We start from the raw sequence: 26103 nt of genomic DNA, 5'->3' as shown, positions 1-26103 counted from the left end.
GTACATGCATTGAATATAATGTGAGAACTGCTGATTGCATTTATAAAGAAAAACCAAGTGTACACTGTACTTGTGAACAGGACTAGTATCTCTAATCAATGGCATATTGACAGTCAACCATGTGCATTACACATTGGAAACTGTGTGTTCTTAAAGCATCAATATTGCAATTATTATTTTAATGCACCAAAGCAACAAAGAGAAAAATAGGGAACATATAGTGGGCAAGCTATGCAGGGTGAGCCCTAGTTGGTGTTGTTATGGGAGACCACCAAGGAAGCCCATGGTTGTGACACAGGGGCAGGCAATGGCAAACCACCTCTGAACACCTCTTGCCTAGAAAACCCTATGTGGGTCACTATAAGTCAGCTGTGACTTGACGGGACTTCCTACCATCACCATTTGGAGAGCCAGCATGGTGTAGTGGTTTGGAGCAGTTGACTCTAATCTGGAGAACCAGATTAGTTTCCCCACTCCTCCACATGAGCGGTGGACTCTAATCTGGTGAACCAGGTTGGTTTCCCCACTCCTCCACGTGAAGCCAGCTGGGTGACCTTGGGCTAGTCACAGTTCTCTTAGAGCTCTCTCAGCCCCACCTACCTCACAAGGTGTCTGTTGTGGGGAGAGGAAGGGAAGGAGAGATTGTAAGACAGTTTGATTCTCCTGAGCTTAGAAATCAGCTGATTTTACCTGTGCTGACCAGAAATTTTAGGAATGTTAGCCATTCAGATAAAGATGCTTTTATCACTTATTCAGTGGCAAAGTTCAGTTATGTAGCCAGTAAGATACGGATATCCTCAGTTGGGGTTTTAAAATTGTAATTTTGTACAGATACTTGCTGGTCAAAAGACTGTAAATAAACTGAACTGAACCCCCTTCCGTTTTGTCTTGCAGTGGCAACAAGAGGCAGCATCCTCTACTTCCTGATAACGGAGATGAGCATGGTGAACATCATGTACCAAACTTCACTTCGACAATTCTTGGGCCTCTTTGATCTTTCGCTTGCCAGGTCATTGCGATTGCTGGAGATCTTTCTGATGCCAGAGAGCATAGTAATCAGTAGGCGTGGAGTTGCATTCTGTGTTTTGTTCAGGCAATAGGAAGTGGCAATAAAGCAACATTGCGTGACGCAGTGCCTACGTTTCTTTCTTTGTCCATAATCACTAGTTGAACAGATTTGCTGGTTTTTGCACTACTAAAAAGATCTGCAAAACTTATTTTGTGAGAGGCGGCAGGAAGGTTGGAAGAATATGCATTGAACCCTCGCTGAGCAATGGTTCTGTCTTCACAGTGTATCCACCTTCTCAATTTTCTCTTTTGGTGTTGAATAAGTAAAGTAATCATTTCTTTTATCACATGGTGGAATACAGCAGAATTTGGTTTGATTTCCTGTAAAATTGTTGATTATGTCCTCTAACTTGGGTTACAACTGAAAAAAAAACAAAGAAACTCAACCTAAAAGTCAGGAGAAACCAAAGGAGCTGAGCTGAACACTTATCTAATATAACAACTAATAAATCTATTTTATTATATATTGTGCACAACTGTATTTAAAAACAAACATAGTTACAAATATTACCAACACATATCAGTTGATGCCAGTACATAAAATGACCAAAATCTGACCAGACACATTTCATCCTTTTACAGGCCTTCCTCACTGGTCATCCATATGCGTCTGGTCAGATTTTGGTCATTTTATGTACTGGCATCAACTGTTATGTGTTGGTAATATTTGCAACTATGTTTGTACTTTTTTGGAACCCTGTATTTTAGGCCCCGTGTTTTTAAATACAATTGTGCACAGTATATAATAAACATAGATTTATTGGTTGTTATATTAGATAAGTGTTCAGCTCAACCCCTTTGCTAACTTGGGTTGCCAGCTCCTGGTTGGGAAATAGCTGGAGATTTTGGGGGTGGAGCCTGGGCAGGGCAGGGTTTGGGGAGGGGAGGGACTTCAGTGTCATAGAGTCCAATTGCCAAAGCGGCCATTTTCTCCAGGAGAACTGATCGCCTGGAGATCAGTTGTAATTGTGGCAGATCTCCAGCCACCACCTGGAGATTGGTAACCCTACTGCTAACCTCCCACACCAAAGGACTGCATTCTTTCAGATAACTGCATATGTGGGTGCTAGGCAGGAATGCAGGTTTGAGTATCCCATATCCAGACTGCTTGATACCCGAAGTGGTCCGTGTTTCGGATCTTTCCGTATTGTGGAATATTTTGGAATTTTTGCATATACGTAATCTTGGGAATGCAACCCAAATTCATTTATGTTTTATATACACTTTATACACATAGACTGAATGTAATTGTAAACAATATTTTTAATAATGTTGTGTACACTGAACCATCAGAAAGCGAAGGTGTAACTATCTCCTCAGACTTCGGAAAGGCCGGGCAGTGTGGATGTGAGTCAGATCTGGAAATCTGCCCGCATGCCAGCTCGAAAGGTCTGGTTTTCAGATCAGTCTGGATATCAGATGTCCGGATAAGGGATACTCAACCTGCAATGCAACATATGTGTTCAGTTTCAAGCTGGTGTAGAAGGAGTCAATGGGTTGCATAGTAGAGGTTGCTGCCTTGACTAATCCTGTGGTAGATAGCCCATGCATCAGCAACAACTCATTAGCAAGTCAAAGGGTAGGAAAATAGGAGGACCAGATTAAAGCCTCACTGTATACTAAGCATGGTGTAGTGGTTAAGAATGACGAATTCTAATCTGGAGAACCGGGTTCAATTCCCCACTTTTCCACATGAAGCCTGCTGGGTGACCTTGGGCTAGTCACAGCTTTCTTACATTCTAATTGTGTGGAGCAAAATATTGCATTTTTTCAGTCTTTTAATGGGGAGGCATTCTCTCTCATCGTCTCAAATAGGTCCAGTGGTGTCAGAATTACTTTGGACTGTGTGAACTGAATAGTGTACAGTTTCAGGTTGATTTGGCCACTGCAGTTTGTTTCTCTAGTAATTTAGGATTGTGCTATGCAGCTTTGAAATTATAGATTTTTTTTTAAAAAAAGCTTTTTAAAAACTCCACTCCCCAAAAAAGCCTTACATGATGTTTGATTTTCTCTCCCCGCCTTTTTGTGTAGGTCGGTCAAGAGCCCCGTTACAAGCAAGAGAATTGCAAATATCATTGAGCACATGACCTACGAAGTCTATAAATACGCCGCACGGGGACTTTATGAGGAGCACAAGTTTCTATTCACATTACTGCTTACCTTGAAGATTGATTTGCAGCGGAACAGAGTCAAGCACGAAGAGTTTTTAACTCTCATTAAAGGTCATAGGCAGTAGATAGTATGCATGACTTTACTTGCTCAGTCATCACCATGTGTAGACATTTAAATTCTACACAAGAGATGGTTTGCTTGTTCTGTGATGTGTTATCCAGAGAGAGCTGGTGTGGTGTAGTGGTTAGGAGCGGTGGATTCTAATCTGGTGAACTGGGTTCGATTTCCCACTCCTCCACATGAAGCCAGCTGGGTGACCTTGGGCTACTCACAGTTCTCTGAACTCTCTCAGCTCCACCTACTTCATAAGGTATCTGTTGTGGGGAGAGGAAGGCAAGGAGATTGTAAGCCGGTTTGATTCTCCTTAAAAGGTAGAGAAAATCGGCATATAAAAACCAACTCTTATGTATAACATTATTATATATTACAATTCCTCTTATGTATGACATTATGAATACTAACTTCTTAAGAATAGAAAAATTTAACCTCTTTGAACTGCAAATCTCTTTTAGGTGGTGCCTCTTTGGATCTGAAAGCTTGTCCCCCAAAACCAGCTAAATGGATCCTGGATATGACATGGCTGAACTTAGTGGCGCTCAGTAAACTCAGACAATTTTCAGATGTTCTTGATCAAGTAGGTAACTGACAAGAGGGCTGATCGATGAGCATTCTGGTGGCCTCACCATAAGGTTGCCACCTCTGGGTTGGGAAATACCTGAAGATTTTTGGGGCAGAGCCTGAAGAGGGTGGGGTTTGAGGAGGGGAGGGACTTCAATGCCATAGAGTCCAATTGCCAAAGCGGCCATTTTCTCCAGGGGAACCATCTCTATCAGCTGGAGATCAGTTGTAATAGTGAGAGATCTCCAGCTAGTACATGGAAGCTGGCAACCCTACCATACTGGTCATGTTAGCTCATATTGTGTTACCCCCGCCTCTCCCCCCATTCAGGGAAAAAGGCTGCATGTGTAGAAAATGTTGATTTTTTTGTTTCTTAAGAACCAAAGATGAACTAAAACATTTCCACGATCCAAATCACTTTAGCACTGAAGTCTGCTAACTTCCATCTCCATTACCCAGAATGCCACATGGTTCAGTCTTACAGGGGCAGTGGCATATAAACTGTCAGACATAAAACTTACATCAACTGTTAATCCCTGTCGCACGTGCTTTTTGCAAGTTGAGATGATTTCTGGTGTGAGCCTATACAAAATAAGTCAACAGTTTAGACAACTCCTCTTCCTCCAGAAAAAGACCGTGCAGGCACACTAACACAAGTTGAGTGGAAGCAACTTGCGCTTGATAGTTCCGTTATTCAGGAGAAACTGGATGTGTTCATTTTGGTGTCCTATATCTGAATTCTGGACATAGACCTGGCTTGGTATTCCAGTATACTAAGGTCTTTTATGCATGGCTGCTTCACTTGCTGTCACCACTCCGAAGACTTTGTTTTGATATGCATGTCGTTTCCGACCATCAGAGGTCACCTTGCTCTCCCTCTGCGTTTTCCTATGTTTCCTATGTGAAATAAAACTGCTTGCCACCTTCTTGAATGCAGAGAGTGAAGGTGCCCTCTGCGCCCACTCTGGTAATAAAAGACCGGTCTTAACCACAGCAAGAGTCACAACCTATCTGTTGCCATGCTGACCATCATAAGAGAGGGCATATGAAGAATGCCCAGGATAGGCATGTAAGCTACTTGAACCTGACAGGTCTTTCTGTGTACAGAACGTAACCCACGTCCTTCCCCATTGGCCTAACAGATCTCACGGACAGAAAAACAGTGGAAAATTTGGTTTGATAAGGAGAACCCAGAAGAAGAGCCTATGCCCAGCGGCTACGACCAAGCCCTGGACTGCTTCAGACGCCTCCTCCTGATTCGATCGTGGTGCCCTGACAGAACCATAGCTCAAGTAAGCACCACTTTTTGGCAGGGGTTGTGAATGAATTCTGCCAGATCAATACAGTTCTCGTGCACCACTTGGAACCTTTTAATAATGAAGTGGCCAGAGTTCATGATGCTGCCGACTGTATTAATCAACTGTTCCGAAGTATTTATTGTCTTGGGGTGGGTGGAGCCCATCCACTAACAACTGCTTTTCTCTGCTTGTGTTCTCATTTGACATTGCTGTGATTGACTGGAAAGAAGCTAAGGCCGTGCTTACTCCCAGCATCTAAAAGGCTTCTAGTTACATGTCGGTGGGGAATGTGGAGTCAGGAAAGGGTTCAAACTATTTTTTTAAGGTTTGGGAAGGACTCATCAACTGTGATGAGCCCCAGCAAACACATGAAGCTGCATGAAGAGCCAGCATGGTATAGTGGTTAAGAGCAGTGGTTTGGAGTGGTGGACTCTAATCTGGAGAACTGGGTTTGATTCCCCACTCCTCCACGTGAAGCCAGCTGGGTGACCTCGGGCTAGTCACACCTCTCTTAGAGTTCTCTCAGCTCCACCTACCTCACAAGGTGTCTGTCGTGGGGAGGAGAAGGGAAGGTGATTGTAAGCCGGTTTGAGTCTCCCTTAAGTGGTAGAGAAAGTCAGCATATAAAAACCAGCTCATCTTCTTCCTCTTCCTCCTCCTCTTCCTCCTGCCATCATTTAAAAAGGCTTCTAGTTACATGCTGGTGGGGGATGTGGAGTCAGGAAAGACTCAAAACTATTTTTTTAAGGTTTGGGAGGGCTCATCAACTGTGACAAGCCCCGGCAAACACATGAAGCTGCCTTCTGCTGAGTTAGACCGCTGTTTCTTCTAGTGTTGTGAAGAGGCCTGTGACGATCCTGTGATTGGCTGACCTTTTCATTGATAAAACCAGTTGAGTCCGGGATTTTGTGCATATGAAATGTATGTTCACTGAGCTGTGGGCTTTTTGTCTAAATGACCTTTCACACCATGGGATGGTGTTACATCCTCTAATGCCTGCAGGAGACGCCTCATATGCAGAGGGAGCCAACCAGAAGGGACAAATCAGCTGCTTTGGGCTGTACCGTTTTAATTAAAAAGCTCCAGCTTTGTGGAAATCATGACTGTAATCTGTAAACATCTGTGTTGTTAGAATCAAAGAATCCTAGAGTTGGAAGGGACCATCAGGGTCATCTAGTCCAACCCTCTGCACAATGCAGGAAATTCACAACTATCTTCCCCCCCCCCAGTGACCCCTACTGCATGCCCAGAAGATGGCCAAAAAACAAAAATAACACAACCCCCCCTCCAGGATCCCTGGCCAATCTGGTCTGGAGGAAAATAGCTTCCTGGCCCCAAAGTGGTGATCGCATTTCCCTGGGCATGTAAGAAGGGGTCATGATTGCCAAACACTGACTCATCCCTTCTTGCCCTCCCTCTCATGATCTGCCTAAGTTCACAGAATCAGCATTCCTGACAGATGGCCATCTAGTCTCTGCATAAAAACCCCCAAAGAAGGAGAGCCCACCACCTCCCGAAGAAGCCTGTTCCACTGAGGAACCGCTCTGTCTAACTGTTCCCAGGGAAGTGACTGAGTTTATTCCTTCTTTACCCACAAATCCCTGGAAGATTGTAGCAGATTCTTCTTCCAGCACTGAGATAAAAATGGATGCTTGAATATTTCCTAGCCAGTAACAAAAGATTTCGTGGGAGGCCCACAAATGCATAGTTTGGGAAAATGTAAGAAGTTTATACAGGTAGAATATCATTTGAGTGAAACGAATAATGCTACTTTGGAAATGAACTTTCAGAATTTGCCATTTGTTGTGTGATATAATCCATTAATTTTGTTTATTCCAAGCTAAAATTTATGACACTGGTTTTATTGTGTGTTCAGTTTTCAACTTTTCTGATTGCTTCATTCAAAAAACATTCAAAAAATATTCTGGACCCCTTTTAGTGCCTGCAATGATTTGCCTAATATAGCCTTTCTAATACTGTATTTTGGGTTTTTCAAGACAACATGCAGGTCTCCTTGTAGGGTATGAAGTTAATGGCAGGATATAAATACTTAAATGTTACCAGTGTCATGAATAAAGAGGATCCAGAGTCAGGAGGAGCATTTTTAGTGTACTTTTAAGATAGAAGCAGTGGGTGAGAGTTAGATATTTCCCCCTTTCCCCCCACAACTCTTTCAAGCCAAACTTATTTCTGATCTTAGTGTCTGGTTGAGGAGGGAAATTGAGACACTTGAGTCAGAGAAAGCTGCTGGTAAGGTAATAGTTAAGCAACTTCCACCCACCTTCCCACTTTCCCCTAAAACTGATCTCTGCCCCTGTTGTGTAGGAAACATGCGTGGCATTGGGAGGCTGGCTTACCTGAGAACATAAGATCTTCCCATAATGACATGTTTCATAGGAACCAAATATTTGGTATATTGATGAATGTAAAAATTAAACTGTACTGTTCTTTTCAATTTTTTCTTCTAGGCTAGGAAATACATTCAGGATACCATGGAGGAAAAATATGCTGAAGGAGTCATCTTAGACCTGGAGAAGACCTGGATGGAATCTGACCCATGCACGCCTCTCATCTGCTTCCTTTCCATGGGTTCTGATCCAACTGATTCCATCATTGCTTTGGGGAAGAGACTGAAGATTGAGACTCGTTATGTTTCCATGGGCCAAGGTCAAGAGGTCCATGCGCGTAAACTTCTGCAGCAGACTATGGCACATGTAAGACTTATCCTGAATTGTGTCAGTGCTGGTCAGGTTTTGCATTTTCCAGGAAATGGACACTTATCAAAATGTGTCACATTTCTGCCCCTCCCTTCCTCAGAAAAGCTCAGGTTTCCTCCTTCCCCTGTTTAATCCTCAAGACAACTTTGTGAGGTAGGTGAAGCTAGCAGTGAGTGACTGGATAAAGACCAATCAATCAGCCTTTATAGCAGAGTGATACCACGTCTCCCAATTCCTAGCCCAGCAAGAACTATACCACAGAGGTGCCTAAATTTGGAACTAGAGAGTATGAAGATCAAATGGCTAGTAAATTAATGTCTAGTAAACTAAGATGCGTGGCATGTTGTAGGTTTTGTTTCCCCAACAAATGGCAGCCAGCAGAGTGCAGAGGAAACATGTCAAGCCAAGTGTGACACTGAGTTAGATCTTACGGGAGATGGAAGAGGAAGAGATGCCAGGTTGTTGATGTGTTCAAAGGTACAATCTGTCTAATTTTAGCTGAAGGCTGGATCCATATACACGACCAACTATCACCAGTGATAACACAATAACAGGGATGTAATTTTTGAAACCAGTTGTGTGTGGATGGTTGGAGGAGCTTTAATGATATTCGGAAACAGCAGGATGATAGTCTGTTGTTAGTTCTGATTGGAAGTGATGTCCGTTTGTGTTATGCATATGATAATTAGTTGACAGCTGTATTTACTACTGATCTTAATATACAAGTTGCTTATTGAAATAATGTATTGGTTCTTGCTTACCCAAATCTTGATTCATCAGCCAGAGAACTCCTTTATCCTGCTTTTGTGAAAGTGTCCAGTAGCATACTGTTCCCTGGTTGGAGTTCATTATGTGTTGGGAGACTGGAAAAGGAGGTCTGAGTCTCACTTGAGGCCATTTCTTTCCTTAGGGTGGATGGGCCCTTCTTCAGAACTGTCACTTGGGTCTTGACTTTATGGATGAATTGATGGACACCATTGTGGAAACTGAGAATGTTCATGAGGCTTTTCGCTTGTGGGTGACTACAGAGGTTCACAAACACTTTCCCATTACGCTTCTTCAGATGTCTATTAAATTCACCAACGAGCCTCCTCAAGGACTCAAAGCTGGTCTCAAGAGGACCTATGGAGGTGAGCGTCCTTTCCTTCTGAAAAAAATTCCAATTCACCATCAAGTGCATCAATCCAGTTCATCTCAATGGGTTTCTCAGGAGCTCACCCATAGTTTTTAAAATATATAAGACCAGAAGTCACTGTTTTCTGTCCTTTGTAACCAGCATATATGTTTTAACATCAGTGATAGTATAGTTGTTTTGAGCTATAGGTACATAATTGTACATAATTCACCATCAACCTTCCCTGTTGGTTTGTAGAAATTGCTATAAGACCTAACTCTTTAAGAAGGACTTTGCACAAAGTCTGATTAGGCATTTTTATGAGGTCATCTGATATTGATATGATAGCTTTGGGTAGACAAAATGTATAGGAGGGAGTGGGGGAGTTACATAGGACCTTTATAGGAAAATTGAGTTGATATAGGTGTTGCAAGCTGCTGAGAGCTTTGAAAGAGTGTGGTATGGTGGTAGGGGAAAATGTCGTCAGGTCACAGTTGACTTATGGCGATCCCATAGGGTTTTCAAGGCAAGAGACGTTGGAAGGTGGTTTGCCATTGCCTGCCTCTGCGTGGGCTGAGAGAGTTCTGAGAAAACTGCGACTGGCCCAAGATCACCCAGCAGGCTTCATAATGGGGTTAAAATAAATAAAAATTATAGCTGGTCCTTCTAAGTGAACGTGGGGAGCTCTATGAAACAATGGTTAGATGATAATATTGCCAACTATTAATTTTCTTCCAGATGCTTGACCTCTTCAAGCTATTTGGACTTCCAAAAATCAGTGCACAAATATATTATACAGAAAACTGCATGTTTGGATTTATTTTAGGGGGTCGACATTTGTGGATAATGACTGGCATGATGTTAGACAATTTCACTAATTTCACTTAGTTCCTTAGGGATTTTGTTTATAGGTTTGCTGAGGGGGAGAATTCTAACTTTTAGTTTCCCGTATTCTTTCCCCATCTCCACGCAACTAAAATGGATACATCCTTGAGTTGTGAAGGGTGTCATAGTTTTAACATCTTGGATTTAAAAAAACAAAAAAACACTATCAAATGATCTGTTGGGGAGAATTTAACATTAATCATAGAATCATAGAGTTGGAAGGGACCATAGAAACAAGTACTGTGATTATTAGGGAATTATTTTTGTGCCATTTATTGCTGTGTGAAAGGGGGGGAAGCAGCTTGAGAGAGCACAAATACCTTTGTTCAGGGCTTTTTCATTAGGCTTCATAGGAAGCTATGTAACAATCTTATTTTATGGTGGTGGCTGTCAACTCCCCCTTTTTTGCCTAACAGGTGTGAGCCAGGATCTCTTGGATATCAGCAACATGGTCCAGTGGAAGCCGATGCTCTATGCCGTAGCTTTCCTGCATTCCACAGTTCAGGAAAGAAGGAAATTTGGGCCTCTGGGATGGAATATTCCTTATGAGTTCAACCAAGCTGATTTCAATGCCACGGTGCAGTTTGTTCAGAACCATCTGGATGACGTGGACATCAAAAGGGTATTTGGTGGCATTTGTCTGAAAAGAACCATCTGGCAGCATGTTAATGCCCTGACCTGGATGGCCCAGGCTAGCCTGGTCTTGTCAGATCTCAGAAGCTAAGCAGGGTCCGCCCTGGTTAGTATTTGGATGGGAGACCACCAAGGAAATCTAGAGTCGCTAGACAAAGGAAGGCAATGGCAAACCACCTCTGAATGTCTTTTGCCCTGACCTTGGTGGCCCAGGCTACCCTGATCTCATCAGATCTCAGAAGCTAAGCAGATAATGTTCATAACGTGGTTAATATTTGGATGGGAGACCAGGGTTGCTATGCAGAGGCAGGCAATGGCAAACCACCTCAGGTCGTCTGTTGCCTTGAAAAAGCTATGGGGTCACCATAAGTCAGCTGCAACTTAATGGCATTTTCTATCAACAGCATGTTCATATTTGAAATAGTGTTACATTTGGACAAGATATATTCCTGACGCTTTGCAGATAGTCGTGATGACTTAAGGGGAGCTCCCTTGGCCAGGGTGTAAGGACAGAGGGTGCCAGAGAAACCCTGAGACGATAAAAGCATCAGATGCTTTAAAGAAGATGCCCTTACACACCTTGATCTTTCAGATGGGATGTTTACAGGCCACAGGGACTTCTGAGGGAAGGTTAACCCTTTTCTCCCTGCCTTTGCTCCTTGAAATAGTGCTGGTTGAACCATTTGAAGGGTGGGGCAGATTTATCCAAAGGAATATATTATATAGTGCTTATTCCACATAAAAAAAAGGAAGCCAGTGTGGTATAGTGGTTAGAAGAAGAAGAAGAGTTGGTTTTTATATGCTGACTTCCTCTGCCACTTAAGGTAGAATCAAACCGGCTTACAATCTCCTTCCCTTCCCCTCCCCACAACAGACACCCTGTGAGGTAGGTGGGGCTGAGAGAGCTCTAAGAGAGCTGTGACTAGCCCAAGGTCATCCAGCTGGCTTCGTGAGTAGGAGTGGGGAAACCAACCCGGTTCACCAGATTAGCCTCCACCGCTCATGTGGAGGAGTGGGGAATCAAAGCTGGTTCTCCAGATTAGAGTCCACCACCACTGTTAACCACCACACCATGCTGGTTGGAGTAGGTTCCCCAACATGGGTGCTATGGGTCCCATGGTGCTGTGGTGCTTTCCAGTACTTCCCCTGGTGCCCCCAGAGCTCTTCAGAAAGTGGGCGGAGCCACTGGAAGGCTTGTTATTGGCTGCCCTCTTTCAAACGAAAGGGTTTCCCACTAACAGCCAAAGACACTAAGATCAGGAAGAGTGGTAAGCACCGGTGCTTTCCTCAGTCAGTGGGTGGTTCCATTTCCCCTTCAAGCTTTCAAGTTTCCCCCTTTTCCTTTTCCATCCCTCTCCTTGGGACTTCCTTAATTCCTTTTTATTCCCTTTCTTTAATTCCTTTGCAAAGAGAGGAAGGTGGTATTACGTTTGGCTCCACCTCTTGCAGCAGCCATTTTGAGTTCGACTCTGCCTTCTGCAACAGACTTTTGGGTGATGCTTAGCACCCCCTCTCACCATTCCCAAAGGTGCCTGCAAGCTGAGAAAGGTGGGGACCCTTGGGTTAGAGAGTTGGACTAGGGTTTGGGAGACCCATGTTCAAATCCCTGCTCTCCCATCGAAGCTTGCTGGATGACCCTGGGCTATCGCGCAATGTGAGGCTAACTTACTCCACAGGCAGAGTGGTTGTGAGGATAACATCAAGGAGAGGAAAACAGCATGAAGCCTCTTTAGCGCCTTTTAGAGCTGGCGTGGCGTATAGGTTAAGAGCAGTGGTTTGGAGAGGTGGACTCTGATTTGGAGAACCAGGTTTGATTTCCCACTCCTCCACATGAGCGGTGGAGGCTAATCTGGTGAACCAGGTTGGTTTCCCCACTCCTCCACATGAAGCCAGCTGGCTGACCTTGGGCTAGTCACACTCTCTCAGCCCCACCTAGGAAAGGTGATTATCAGTCAATTTGATACTCCCTTAAGTGGTAGAGAAAGTCGGCATATAAAAACCAACTCTTCTTCTTTCTTGTCCTCTTCCTCTTCGGTAGTTTGCGTCGTGATCACCGCCAGACTACTTCAGGTACTTCGTTGGAATTATGCATGACTTTTCCGACCTTTAGAAGTCACTTTGCTCTCCCTCGCATTTCCCCTGCATTTTCAGGATGCTGTTTTATTGCGAGGTTAACATCTGCATCGAGCCCAATTCGATTGCTAAACCTGTGCACAGGCTTGCTTTGGGTTTATCTCTCCACACCCATTCTTTCTTCTCTCTCCCACTTGTCTTTCCACCTCATTCAACCCTTCCCCTCAGAAGCCATCTGTTTTTTTTGTTTTGTTTTGTTTTTTCAAGTGCAGGAGAGGATGCTGAAATAGTCACAAACAATCTGAGATTGCTTATTTCGTTAGTTTCAATGCGAGAGTCAGTTTCAGACCTTGGCTGATCAAACAGGTTTTTTTTTAATTTGTGAGTGCAAGACCCCTCCACTGAGATAGCCAGAAACACATTTGTTGGTGGGGGGCATGTTCAGACCCTTCTCTTCTTTGGCTGTAAAATGGTCACTCGGTTCAGATCAAATTAAAAAATCCTGCTGTTGGTCTGGGTGGTGGGGGCTGGTGAAGTACAGAGTTGCATGTTGATGAGAAGATGCATTTTAGCACACTGCTACTATCTGCTTTTTTGAACTTTTGTTTCAGGGGGTGTCTTGGAATACAGTCCGTTACATGATAGGAGAGATTCAGTATGGTGGGAGAGTTACGGACGACTACGACAAAAGGCTGCTGAACACTTTTGCTAAAGTCTGGTTCAGTGAAAACATGTTCACCCACGACTTCTCCTTCTACAAAGGCTACGGTATCCCCAAGTGCACCACAGTGGATCAGTATCTTCAGTACATTCAGGTCTGTAAAATGGGCACGTATGGAAGCTGGGAGGAGAAACTTGAAGAGGCTTCAAGTGCAATCCTGTGGAGTTACTCCAGTCTAAGCCTATGGAAGTGAATGGGCTTAGACTGGAGTAACTCTCCTTAGGATTGCACTGTTAGCTGCGGTTGGTCAGATGCAGGCCTTTCTGCTGTATGAGGTCTGTGTCCTAGAAGACTTGCTTCTTTAATATTGCAATATTTTAAAATTAATTTTCCAAGCAGAAAACCACCACCCAAACAGACAACAATAACAGCAAACCTTTTTTAATAACAAACATAGAAACATAATAAAAAAACAAAAAAATACATAAAGTTGAATCAAACTATTGAGAGAGGGCTTAATATTTAACACATTTTCCAACTTATCTTACAATTGCAGATACAATTGCACACAGACCCTCATAGTCTTCCAGAATACTCTCCCTGTCTGTTGTTAGAGTGTTGGTTAAAATCCCCATTCTAGTCCCTTTAACTGGAGATGCTGGGGATTGAACCTGGGACCTCCTTCATGCCAAGCAGATGCTCTACCACTGAGCCACAGTCCCTCCCCAAACAAAAGGGAATTTAACATAATGTAGCTAGTCCTTATTGCTGTGGCTGGTTATTTGTATAACTGTCAATGTCTGTCAAGTGTCAGCTTCCTGATCTTACAGGGCACCTTCTCTATCTTTTTGCCTCTCCAGGGCTTGCCTGCTTATGACACACCAGAAGTGTTTGGGCTCCATCCCAACGCAGACATCACTTACCAGAGTAAACTTGCCAAAGACGTGCTGGACACGATTCTCAGCATCCAGCCGAAAGACAGCTCCAGTGGAGGAGGGGAGACCAGAGAGTCCGTGGTTGGACGGCTGGCTGACGACATGCTGGAGAAGCTTCCGGCCGACTACGTCCCCTTTGAGGCAAGCTCTGGAAATGAGCTGCCTCGAGGCTCTCCATAGAATTACCTGATTTAAATAAAGTTATTATTTCTTAATGCTTTTGATACATGTATATTCTACATATTGTTGTTTCAGGTAAAGGAGAGGCTGCGGCAGATGGGGCCGTTCCAGCCCATGAACATCTTCCTACGGCAAGAGATAGACAGGATGCAGAGGATCATCGCTCTGGTGAGGAACACCCTGATCGACCTGAAGCTTGCAATCGATGGGACGATCATCATGAGTGAGAACCTTAGAGATGCTCTGGACTGTATGTATGACGCAAGGATTCCTGAACGTTGGCGGAAGGTGAGGACTATTTCCATCGCAATCAGAGCAGCTAAAAATGTAGGATCAGTAATGTGTGTCCTGCATTTCATCGTTGCCATCTGTATGAGGGAGATCGTCTTGCTGCAGCCGTCTTGTTTGTGGGCTTCCTAGAGGCATCTGGTTGGCCACTGTGTGAACAGACTGCTGGACTTAATGGGCCTGGGTCTGATCCAGAATGGCTTTCCTTATGTTCTTATGGGGGACAGGGCTGTTCATGGCTACTAGTCCAAATGGATACTAGTCATGATGCATACCTATTCTCTCCAGGATCAGAGGGGCATGCCTGTTATATTAGGTGCTGTGGAACACAGGCAGGATAATGCTGCTGCAGTTGTTTTGTTTGTGGTCTTCGTAGAGGCACCTGGTTGGCCACTGTGTGAGCAGACTGCTACACTTGATGGGCCTTGGTCTGATCCAGCAGGGCTTTTCTTATGTTCTTATGAGCATGCCTATTTTATTAGGTGCTGTGGAACACGGGCAGGATAATGCTGCTGCAGTCGTCTTGTTTGTGGGCTTCCTGGAGGCACCTGGTTGGCCACTGTGTGAAAAGACTGCTGGACTTGATGGACCTTGGTCTGATCCAGCATGGCTTTCCTTATGTTCTTATGTATAAGCAGAGGCTAGATGGCCATTTGTCGGGAGTGCTTTGATTGTGGGATCCTGCATGGCGGGGGCAGGGAGGGTTGGGGTCACTGGGGGTTGGACTTGATGACCCTGGTGGTCCCTTCCAACTCTATGATTCTACGTATCTTAAACATGAACTGATCAATTTAGTAACTCTAGATTCTTCTGGGATTAAAAAAATCCCTATAGCTACAGCACAGCACTTACCTTACTAGTATTGCAGTAAGCACATGGTATTGAATTTCATATATTGTTTTAAAAATCTGTTTTTTATCTCTTCTGTTTCCAGGCATCGTGGGCTTCCAGCACTCTTGGTTTCTGGTTTACTGAGCTTCTTGAAAGAAGCCACCAGTTTCACTGTTGGATTTTTGAGGGGCGGCCAAACTGCTTTTGGATGACAGGGTTCTTCAACCCTCAAGGATTTCTAACTGCAATGAGACAGGTTAAAGGGCGCTGATTAAAAACACCCTCCTGTCCCTTCCTCATTTACATTTGGTTTTTTTGCTTACCATCTGAGTGATAGAGAAGTGTGATAGAGTAACCGTGGCTCAGTGGTAGAGAGCGTCTTCTTTGCATGCAGAAGGTCCAGGTTCAGTTTCTTGCATCTCTACTTGGGAAAGGATCAGGTAGCAGGTGATATCAAAGACCTTTCCTTCCCTTTCCCACCACTTGAGACTTTGGAGAGCTGATGCTAGTCAGAGCAGACAATAGACCACTGGCCTGGTACCATATAAGACAGCTTCATGTGCTCAAGAGAACTTTGTTTCTTTTCTTGGTGGACTCCTTGGTGGGCTGTGATCCAGAGAACTGGGTTTGATTCCCCACTCCTCCACATGAGTGGCAGAGGTTATCTGGTGAACTGGATTTGTTTCCCCACTCCTCCACATGAAGCCAGCTGGATGACCTTGGGCTAGTCACACTCTCTCAGTCCCACCTACCTCACAGGGTGTCTATTGTGGGGAGGGGAAGGGGTGATTGTAAGCCGGTTTGATTCTGCCTTAACTGGTAGAGAAAGTCAGTATATAAAAGCCAACTACTACTCCTCTTCTCCTCCTTCTCCTCCTCCTTTTTCTCCTTTTGCCATCTTCAGATTGGACACCTTGTGCATGATCCAGGCAGGCTTTACTCTGGTTTCCATAATATGTACCTGTGTCTTTCCTGCATACCTGTGAGCAGGGTGCAGAATGCTCACTATCAAACACTCTGGTCTTCAAAAGTGCTGCTAGAGAATTGGGAAAGAGCTAGGCCTGATTAACCTCATTCACTGTCAGTTTCTCCAGGCAGCTAAAATCAGAAATATAAAGGAGCAGAAAACTTATTCCTTGGACTTCTCAGGAGCCATTGAGTTTTGTACTGGGAATTAAAGTGGCCATAAGACTTCACCTCTTCTCCTTTTGAGCATCATTTAATGTTCAGCTGTGAAAGTAGCCTTTTACAGCCCATCATGGAGATGCAAACCTTCGCCTCACTGCTCCAGCCAGCACCACAGGCTCACCCAGATGCCACAGTCCCTTGCAGTCGTCTCCTGCCCCGTCTTTTCTGCAAGCATTGAGCCCCTGCACTGCTTACTGTCCTCAATCACACAGCTGTTTTTCATGCTAGATTTAGGGTGAAAGGCAATGTCTTCTTTTGCTTCCTTCTGGAATATAGTGAAAGAAAGTAAGGCTGCCGAGAGGGCGGAGGTGAGTCAGCAGCGGGGCTCTCTTAGCAGAAAGGATTGCAGGACGGTGTTCTGGTCTTAGAGCTGGCTTGAGTACGTGAGCTCTGCCAGCAGATGGAGGCTTCTGTTCAGGTGGTAATGAAACTTTAGAAGATCTGAACTGGGCCTAGTGATTGGGCCTTCCAGGAAGGATTCCTAGGGTTAGTGCCTTGTTTTGGACTGAGTTCTCACGACTAAGATGTCTTGGGTTTGGGGTGTCTGGAATTTCAGGGAAGCAAGAACAAATGAAAGGCGGCCAGTTCACATTTCAATCAAGAGGCTGGTGCTTGAGTGTTCTTCAGCCTTTAGGATGGAGAGACCCGTCATGAGTCTTGTGAGGATAGATGTCTGTAAAGCAGGGCAATGTGAAAAAATGATATAGCAAAAGAAAATAAAAAGAATGTTTTGGTAAGCTGCAGTAATCTAGGGATGGTCGGGCTGTCTCTCACATTTCTAGCCTGCTCCTCCTCTGGGGGATCAGGGGCAACACAGATTTTATCCTCCCACAACCCTGTAAGGCAGGTTAGATTCAGTGTTTGTGTCTGGCCCACCAGGCAAGCTTCCTGGCAGTGTGTGAATTTGAACCCAGATCTCCCAAAATTTTAATGCATCGCTCTAAATGCTATTCTTCATTGGTTCCCAGTTAGCAGGATGGGCCTTATTGGTGACTTTATAGGCATTACATCATGATTGGCTCTTTGCCCATTGAAATCCCACTTCCAGACCTTCATTGCTGTATTCCTTTGGACAGGAAATTACCCGAGCCAATAAAGGATGGGCCCTTGACAGCGTCGTTTTGTGCAACGAGGTGACCAAGTGGATGAAGGATGACGTCATCGCTCCTCCTGCAGAAGGAGTCTACGTCTATGGCCTCTACCTAGAAGGAGCTGGGTGGGACAAAAGGAATATGAAGCTCGCAGACTCGAAACCCAAGGTGCTCTTTGAGATGATGCCCGTGATAAGGATATATGCAGAAAGCAACAGTAAGTATTAAGCTGCTGCTGATAGAGCCTGCGTGCTGCCTTATTTATGTTGGTACTGATCTATCTAAACACTTATATTAAACACACAATCAAATCTTATATATAACATATACAATAGTGAAGGTGGAGTAATTCGAACAAACATACAAATTCTACAACCCATACTCAGCATACACATACAAATAATACATTTCATGTATTCAGGTCTGAACAAATTTGATTCATATATGAGACAATTTTTTGTACCATTGCATCTTATAACAGACAGCTGAAGAAGATTATTGAAACGCAGAAGAATATCTAGACTCCGTACCCGTCCTTTTTTGGAAGGGATCCGCGTTATGGACCTGGGACTTGTTCCATTGAACTTTGCACCCGTATATTACTTTGGGGCTGTTGTTACTAGCCAGATATTTCCAGCATGTTTACGCAATTTATGAAATGGATGAAATGTATTATTTGTATGTGTATGTTGAGTATGAGTTGTAGAGTTTGTATGTTTGTTTGAATTACTCCACCTTCACTATTGTATATGTTATATATAGGATTTGATTGTGTGTTTAATATAAGTGTTTAGACAGAGCCTGCGTGCAGCCTTATTTTTGTTGTAGCTTGGCTGATGCAGCATAGTTTGTTTTTATTCATTTGGATTTTGCTGATAGATCAGCGGCTGTCATTGAAAATATTATAACTGTTCTGCGCAGCTTTTTGTGGCCATAAGAAAATAAGAAAAGCCCTGCTGGATCAGACCAAGGCCCATCATTTGTTATACTTCAAGTACAGCACAGGTGTTATTTCACTTAACCCATATTTCCAATTCTTTAAGGTAGCTTAGTCTCCCAGAACCTTCATGTATATACTCTGGTGCCTAAAACTAGGGAGTGTGGAGATTCTTCCTTCTTCCTTCCTTTTTCTCTCCATGGAATTACTTCACAGCACTTAAAGCAATTCTCTCACCATACTTGGGCCAGGAATACCCCTTTCCTCAGAGTCTGTTCCTCCCCCCTGTGACCAGAGTAGGGACCTTTTTTTCCTTCCAAACTTTCTTTCATCTCCCTTCAGGTTTTTTCCTTAGTCCCACTAGGCACAACCCATCACACCCGAACCCAGAGTCAAAAAACTTTGACAGACGTCAGAAAGTGCCGTAACTGGTAAGCTAGAGAGATGCATGCCTCAATCCACCTGGCTATAATAAATGATGATGCCATCTTTTCCATGGAGTTATGTCCGACTTATGACAACCTGTATAAATTAATGACCTACAAAACATCCTGTCAATAACAGCCTTGCTCGGGTATTGCAAACTGCAGGCCACAACTTTCTTTATTTCGTCAATCCATCTCATGTTGGGTCTTCCTCTTTTCCTGCTGCCTTCCAAATTTCCCAGCATTGCTGTTTTTTCCAGCATGCCACATTAGGTTTGCTTAACTCTGCCCAAGCCCATGAGCTCATGCATGTGGAATCGGGCATATGAGTGACTATGATAGCAAGATTTAGCAGCCTTGTATTTTTTTTTAATTGTGACTTTCAGCTATCCTATATAAAAACCCAAAGCAAACAGTAGGAGATATGTAAAATAGACCAGCGGGACCTGAATGTGTCCTTTTGTCAGAGATGGTGTGTGGGGGCTTGCTTGCTGTTCTAGTCTGGGCTGGAGCCAGATGGGTTCAAATGGCCTTTGGTCCAAGAATCTGCCTTTCCTCCATTCCCTTTCATTTTGCCAGGTCCTCAGTTGGGGAATATTTGCCAGTATGCATGAAGTATCAGCTAAATATGAACATATGCATCAGTCAGCCATGATGAAACCCAAGTGAAGCTTAAGAGTCTTGTCAGCAACAAAGAAAAGTCAGCACACTGGAAAAGGGAGGGGCTGTGGCTCAGTGGTAGAGCATCTGCTTGGCATGCAGAAGGTCCCAGGTTCAATCTCCAACATCTCCAGTTAAAAGGACCAGGCAGCAGATAATGTGGAAGCCCTCAGCCTGAGACCCTGGAGAGCCCCTGCCAATCAGAGTAGACAATACTGACCTTGATGGACAGATGGTCTGATTCAGTGTAAGATAGCTCCATGTTCTCATGCATGAAAAAAACTATTGTGTTCTCTTTCAGTGCTTAGAATATTTAAAGGATTTTATTTTTTATTTTTTGAGGAGATGTCATTTAGCTTTAAATCAAGCCTCTTGCTCTTGCAAGAAGGCGCTTCTTAGGAAACTCGGGGCAGTCTGTGGGCCGTAACCAGGCCTGCCGGTGCTTCTAACCTTGACAGCTACATGGACAGACGGTGGCTCTGCTTGAGCAAACAAGTCAGAAGATTGAAAGAGCAACTTTGGAAGCGAAGAGGAAGGACCTCTGGGGTCCTTGTCAGAGGGAAGCAGCTGTCAAAGTGGGCTGCGGGCTGGAGAGACAAACACCCAAAGCCCTGGCTGTGCTGCGTGGTGGAATTTAACTTGTGATGTTTGCTTGAAAACAGTCCATTTTGTTGAAGGAAAGGAATCTCCCATGAAGTAAATACTGGAATTTCACAGCAATTGTGTTTTATTTTGGGCACGCAGCCGGTTCTTTGGTTACCACTGTTTGCTTAATGGGCTCTATTATTAGAGGCAAACTAACTGGTGATCACTGTGACCTGCAGGTACGTGATTTATTAAAGTTACTAGATATTTCCATTTATTTATTAACTTTATTTATAGTCCACCTTTCACACTGTGGATTGCTCAGTGTTAGGCAATGCAGTCAACAGGACATGACATCTGATAGGTGAATATTTGCTAGTATTCAATATCCAATAGGCAACTATTAGATGTTGAGCTCCTCTTAGGTGATTTTATCCTCAGGACAGCCGTGAGAGATGTTGTTTGCCCACAACTACTTGGAAAGAAAGCTGACAGGAAGAAAACTGATTCATTTGAAATGTGGTAATGAAGGAGAGTTTTACGGTTGCCAAAGACCACCCAAAATACAACTACGTGGGTTCTAGATCAAATCAAGCTGGAATTCTCCCTAGAAGCTAAAATGACTAAACTGAGGCTGTTGTACTTTGGTCACATCATGAGAAGACGAGACTCACTGGAAAAGACAATAATGCTAGGAAAAGTTGAAGGCAGTAAGAAAAGAGGAAGACCCAACATGAGATGGAGTGACTCAATAAAGGAAACCACGGCCCTCAGTTTGCAAGGCCTCAGCAAGGCTGTTAATGATAGGACGTTTTGGAGGTGATAGATTCACAGGGTCACCGTAAATCAGAAGTGACTTAATCGCACACAACACAGTGCCTGGCAAGTGCGAGGGCTGAGCTGGGATGTGACAATTCGTCTTGCACATCCAAGCCCAAGGTTCTTCTGACTACCTCCCATGTGAAAAGTTCTCATGACACGGAGATTCATATCTGCAGAAAATATTTTTTATTTTGTATGTCTTCTCCAGCAAAGTGTCTAGTTTCTTCTGAGCCTTCATTCCTGTCTCCATCTCCTTAGCACCTAGAGATCCACGCCTGTACTCATGCCCAATATACAAGAAACCGGTTCGGACTGATCTGAATTATATTGCTGCAGTAGACCTCCGGACTGCCCAGCCTCCTGAGCACTGGATCTTGCGTGGTGTCGCCCTCCTGTGTGACGTCAAGTAATGTTCAGAGAAACAACAGCATGTGTTATGGTTTTTAAATAGTAAATTCTTTTTGTTTTTATTCTTCACTTGGGAATTCCTGTCACAAGGAACGAGCTAGGTCACAGGTTTTTAAAAAGACAACAGCTTCCCTTTTGCTCTATTTTTACTTTCTCTCAAAGTTTAATGGGATGGTGTTACAGGCAAGCTGAATTCGGGATCCCAGAAGCTCAATTACTGTATTGATCTCTAGTGGATTTTTGTCACTTGGCGTTTTCGTAATGCCAAGTTAAGTGACGCAAGAAAGACAGGGAGAAGTTATTTGTCACCGTGATCTCTTAACTTGACAAATACTTGGTGATTTCTATAGAACAAACAAAAAAAACTCATAAAAAGAGTGCCACTGTACACATAAAATGTGAGTTTCTCTCCAGAGTAGGTTAAGCAAACTAGCCGCTGAATGACACCTGGCTTGCAGAAATTCCTCAACTGACAAGAGGTTTTTAACTGCCTTCTCGGCACATTTGATATTCCCTGGCTCTGATCCAGAGAAGCTGTGTCATGTTCTTAAGTCCTTTTGAAATCTGAGGGATTTAGGACTGGCCAGTGCCTTTTTTGGGTTATGCCTACACCGTTTGATTTCAGTTCAGTGACTGGAGTTCATGAGGAATGTTCTAGAGTGCTGAGCTAGAATGATTCAAGGTACCACGTGTGCAAGTAGACTCTGCCCTCTCTTTTTGTGCTGATTTGCTTTCCATCTCCACCTTTTTATTATTCCAGTCCTGTCCTCTTTTGTTTTGATTTCCAAACCTTGCTGCCTTTCTGTTGAGTATAGATATAATTTCATGTTAGGAGTCGGCTGAAGATCATACCTGGCAATTTTGCTCTATCACGTTGTTCTAAGCTACTGGATGGATACCTAGAATTTGTTAAGGTGATCTGGATCCCAGGTATGTTTTAAGACTGTACATTTACATTCATATTAAAAAACAACAGCAATACAATCATGAATTCAGAAGAATGCTTGCAGGTCGCAAGCTAACTTTTGTTCTTAGATAATTATGTACAAGTTATTCTGAATTGCATTTTTTTTTTTGCTATCTGATTTAAGGGTAATCATTGACGTTAATAAACAACCTTTAAAATCTGTTTCAGAGTGATTGATTGTAGTTGATGCTTTGGTAGAGGCTGGCACTGTAGAATGCCATAAATGAAGCACTTGCAGAAGACATTTAAAGAAAAAAAAACTATTATTTTGGGTGCGGTGGAACACAGGCAGGATGGTGCTACTGCATTCGTCTTGTTTGTGGGCTTCCTAGAGGCACCTGGTTGGCCACTGTGTGAACAGACTGCTGGACTTGATGGGCCTGGGTCTGATCCAGCATGGCCTTTCTTATGTTCTTATGACAGACCCTGGCCGCTATTTCCCCTATCCGCAACCCAGCCCCACTTGGCCTAGCAAGCAGTCACAACAGGGGTTGCTGACAGGCTCCCCATGAGACGCAGACTTACAGTGGCTCCCTGGACGGGTGTCTGGCATCGGCGTCCAGAGTGGGATGTTGGCCTTGAAGTCATGTTGGCTGACAGCCCTGGCTGGACCGTCGTGAGGCCAGGTGGACGCTCCCCCTTCTTTCAAAGCTTCTCCCTGTGTGGCCTCTGATTCCCCATAGGGCTGTGACCTCCCATAAAGAAGCTTGCCTGACAGACAGTGTGTCCTGAGTTGTGCCTTGGTGTCAGGGGAACAGTGGCAGGGTTGGGAGCCGCCACACCAGTCTGTCCACTCGCAACCGCGCCCTAACGCTGGCCACAGCTGTGCACTGGGCTTGTGTGCCGCCGTGACCACGCTGGACAGTGCCTGGGGACATTTCTCCTGGGCTGCTGCGGTTCAGCGGCTGGCCAGCTCTGATAGTGGCCACAGAACACGAGGGAAGGTGGAGATGGCATGGCTCAGCATCGCAGTGCTGGCAGCTCCAGGCCATCCTTGCGGACATTTGCATGGAGCTGCTGCCATACTTTGGTGGTGGGGGGTGGTGGCAGACGACGCCTCCCCATGCAAGGAGCATCCTTGGGGGTCTGCGCAGCCCCCTTATCCCCACACCCTTAAATCCCCCAGCAGTTGGGCCACCATGACATGTTGGGCTGCCGTCTCCACACAGGCAGGTCCCTCGCCAATCAATCAGCCTCCTAGGGTCTGGCCGTCTTCTGAACTTGGACATCCCATGCCTAAGCAGCTGGGATGCAGGGGGCCTGCACAGGAACGGGAATAGCAATCTGTACAGGTGCATCGTTCCTGCGTCTCGCCCCGTTGGTGGGAGACTTTTAAAGGCTGACCCAAGTAAAAAATGAGGCAGACGGAACTGTCCATTGGCCCCAGCCCTATCCAGCAGAGGTGCCGTCGCTCCAGCGTGGCACCTCCAAGCTCGGATGCCGGCAGACCCACCCCCCTCTTCAGGGATCTAGGTCCACCTTTCCCTTGGTTCAAAGACAGAGCTTGCAGCCACCCTCTCCCCGTAAGTGCCCACTTCCCAGTCCGTGGCCCCCAGTGCTGGGAGCAGCCGGAGTGTTAAGTGGCTTCCAGGTGGTGGGTGAGGGGGTGCCACCACTCAGGCATTGATGGCTTCGACCTGCATAGGTGCTGGGGAGGGCCCAGAAGGATTATGTGGGGATGATGGAGGGCGCACCTGACATTGGGGAAGGCAAGACGGGTTGAGATGGGCCGCTGAATGGCGGTCGGCCTTGGCAGCACAGAGGACTGAGATCTTGCTGCCATGGGTGATGCCCATGTAGGGCGGGAAGGCATGGATTCATGGGCAGGGCGCCAAGGAGACATGCTCCAGGACACCTGTGAGCACTCATTTGAGGATGCTGGTGGGCAGAAGTCGCTGGAATGAACATAAGAACATAACAAAAGCCCTGCTGGATCAGACCAAAGGCCCATCAAGTCCAGCAGTCTGTTCACACAGTGGCCAACCAGGTGCCTCTAGGAAGCCCCCAAACAAGACAACTGCAGCAGCACAATCCTGCCTGTGTTCTACAGCAACTAATATATTCTGCATGCTCCTCTGATCCTGGAGAGAATAGGTATGCATCATGACTAGGAATGGCAGGACTTTGTGCTGGAGAAGGATGGCCCTGCGCAGGGGCGGTGGCGGTCGGTGGGCTGCTCCTCCTAGCTGATGTGTATTACTGCCCTGTGCAGGTGGGAACGACCCCCAGCCCCTCCCTGTGCAAGAGCCAGCGTTTCCTGATGCTCTCCCCATTCCTGCGGTCCTGTCAATGATCGCTGGCTGCTGCGAAGCGCTCCTAATGCCGCTGCCGCCAGCATGTTAAGTACCCGCGGCCACTGCAGGGTCGCCTCAGGTAACGGGACAAGGAGTCACAGATATCTGGCTCCTGGCGACTCCACGTGACCTTCCCTAACAGTAACGCTAAGGGATAGTGTGGTGCTTGGGTGCCACTAGAGGTCGCGCTGCTTGGGTGCCACTAGAGGTCCCTGACATGGCAACGCAGCGGCCCATATTCCCTGCACAGCTGTCCTTGTTGCCCCGATGACACCTGAACCAACCTGACGCCTCCCATTGCCATCCTCTGGCGCACAGGCCCTGCCCATGCCTTCCAGCCCTGCCTGGCCTTGGCCTGTGCGGCGGTGTCCATGCGGCATCGCTGCCACAGCCCCGCTCCTCGGGCTCTCCCTTCTCTGTTTGCTTTTTACTTTTTTGTGGCAGCACACGCCACCACAAAGCCCCTTAGGAGGCTTCCTGCCTGCGGCCTCAGGAATGCGCTGTTGGAATTTTAACACATTACCACACTGTACCAGGAACAATATTGCTCCTTCTTCTGTAGTGCCTAGAAGAAAAAGGCCATGTTTATTTCAAGAGTGTTCTTTAGCTGTCCTCCTCACCTGAAACCTCATTTGTTTCTAAGGCCGAATTCTCCAGAGGTGATCAATCTGTGCCTGGACTGGGAGGGGCTGTGGCTCAGTGGTAGAGTATCTGCTTGGCATGCAGAAGGTCCCAGGTTCAATCCCCGGCACCTCCAGACTAGGCAAGGAGGTGATGTGAAAGACCTCAGCCTGAGACCCTGGAGAGCCGCAGCCGGTCTGAGTAGACAATACTGACTTTGATGGACCAAGGGGGATCTGATTCAGTATAAGGCAGCTTCATGTGTTCACTTCAGATTCTATCTTACAAAACCTCCCCATGCATATCAGACTTAGTGCCAAGGACTGTGTGCAGAGAAACTTTTTGTAGGGAGCTGCTCTCTATCAGGTGAGCCACACTTGCCGGCTGAAGTGGCACAGTTAATTCTGTTGCCTTGTTCCCAAAACAGTTTGCTGTGTGTATAGATCCAGCATTGGGTGTGTGCCGAAAACGATGACGGGCAAGGTGACCTTGTGGTCAAGTTTCTCCAATCATTTTGTTGCAGCCTAAAAAAATAGTCATTCGGGGAAAAAAGGTCTTTTAAGGGACCACTTGGTGGCAGCAGAATCTAGCAATGGAAGTGCTGGATTGTTGTTTGAGAGCAAAGTCACTCC

The 26103-nt window shown here is 45.3% G+C and overlaps 1 protein-coding gene across 1 annotated transcript in view; it reads left to right on the top strand.

Moving 5' to 3' along the window:
• The window catches only part of DNAH5 (dynein axonemal heavy chain 5), a 159906-nt gene extending 138315 nt beyond the window's left edge, over positions 1–21591 (top strand). The window contains exons 67-79 of the mRNA XM_056854233.1: positions 895–1009; positions 3100–3290; positions 3753–3874; positions 5001–5150; positions 7625–7870; positions 8784–9003; positions 10289–10494; positions 13190–13393; positions 14100–14315; positions 14430–14642; positions 15577–15729; positions 17738–17969; positions 21440–21591. Coding sequence (XP_056710211.1) covers positions 895–1009; positions 3100–3290; positions 3753–3874; positions 5001–5150; positions 7625–7870; positions 8784–9003; positions 10289–10494; positions 13190–13393; positions 14100–14315; positions 14430–14642; positions 15577–15729; positions 17738–17969; positions 21440–21591 — 2420 coding nt within the window. The remainder of the gene's footprint in view (positions 1–894; positions 1010–3099; positions 3291–3752; positions 3875–5000; positions 5151–7624; positions 7871–8783; positions 9004–10288; positions 10495–13189; positions 13394–14099; positions 14316–14429; positions 14643–15576; positions 15730–17737; positions 17970–21439) is intronic.
• Positions 21592–26103: the final 4512 nt, after the last annotated feature.

This window comes from Euleptes europaea, chromosome 8 (assembly GCF_029931775.1).
Source record: "Euleptes europaea isolate rEulEur1 chromosome 8, rEulEur1.hap1, whole genome shotgun sequence".
In the NCBI taxonomy this organism is placed as follows: Eukaryota; Metazoa; Chordata; class Lepidosauria; order Squamata; family Sphaerodactylidae; genus Euleptes; species Euleptes europaea.
Note: the sequence above shows the minus strand (reverse complement) of the source record. Positions and strands in the feature narration are given on the sequence as shown.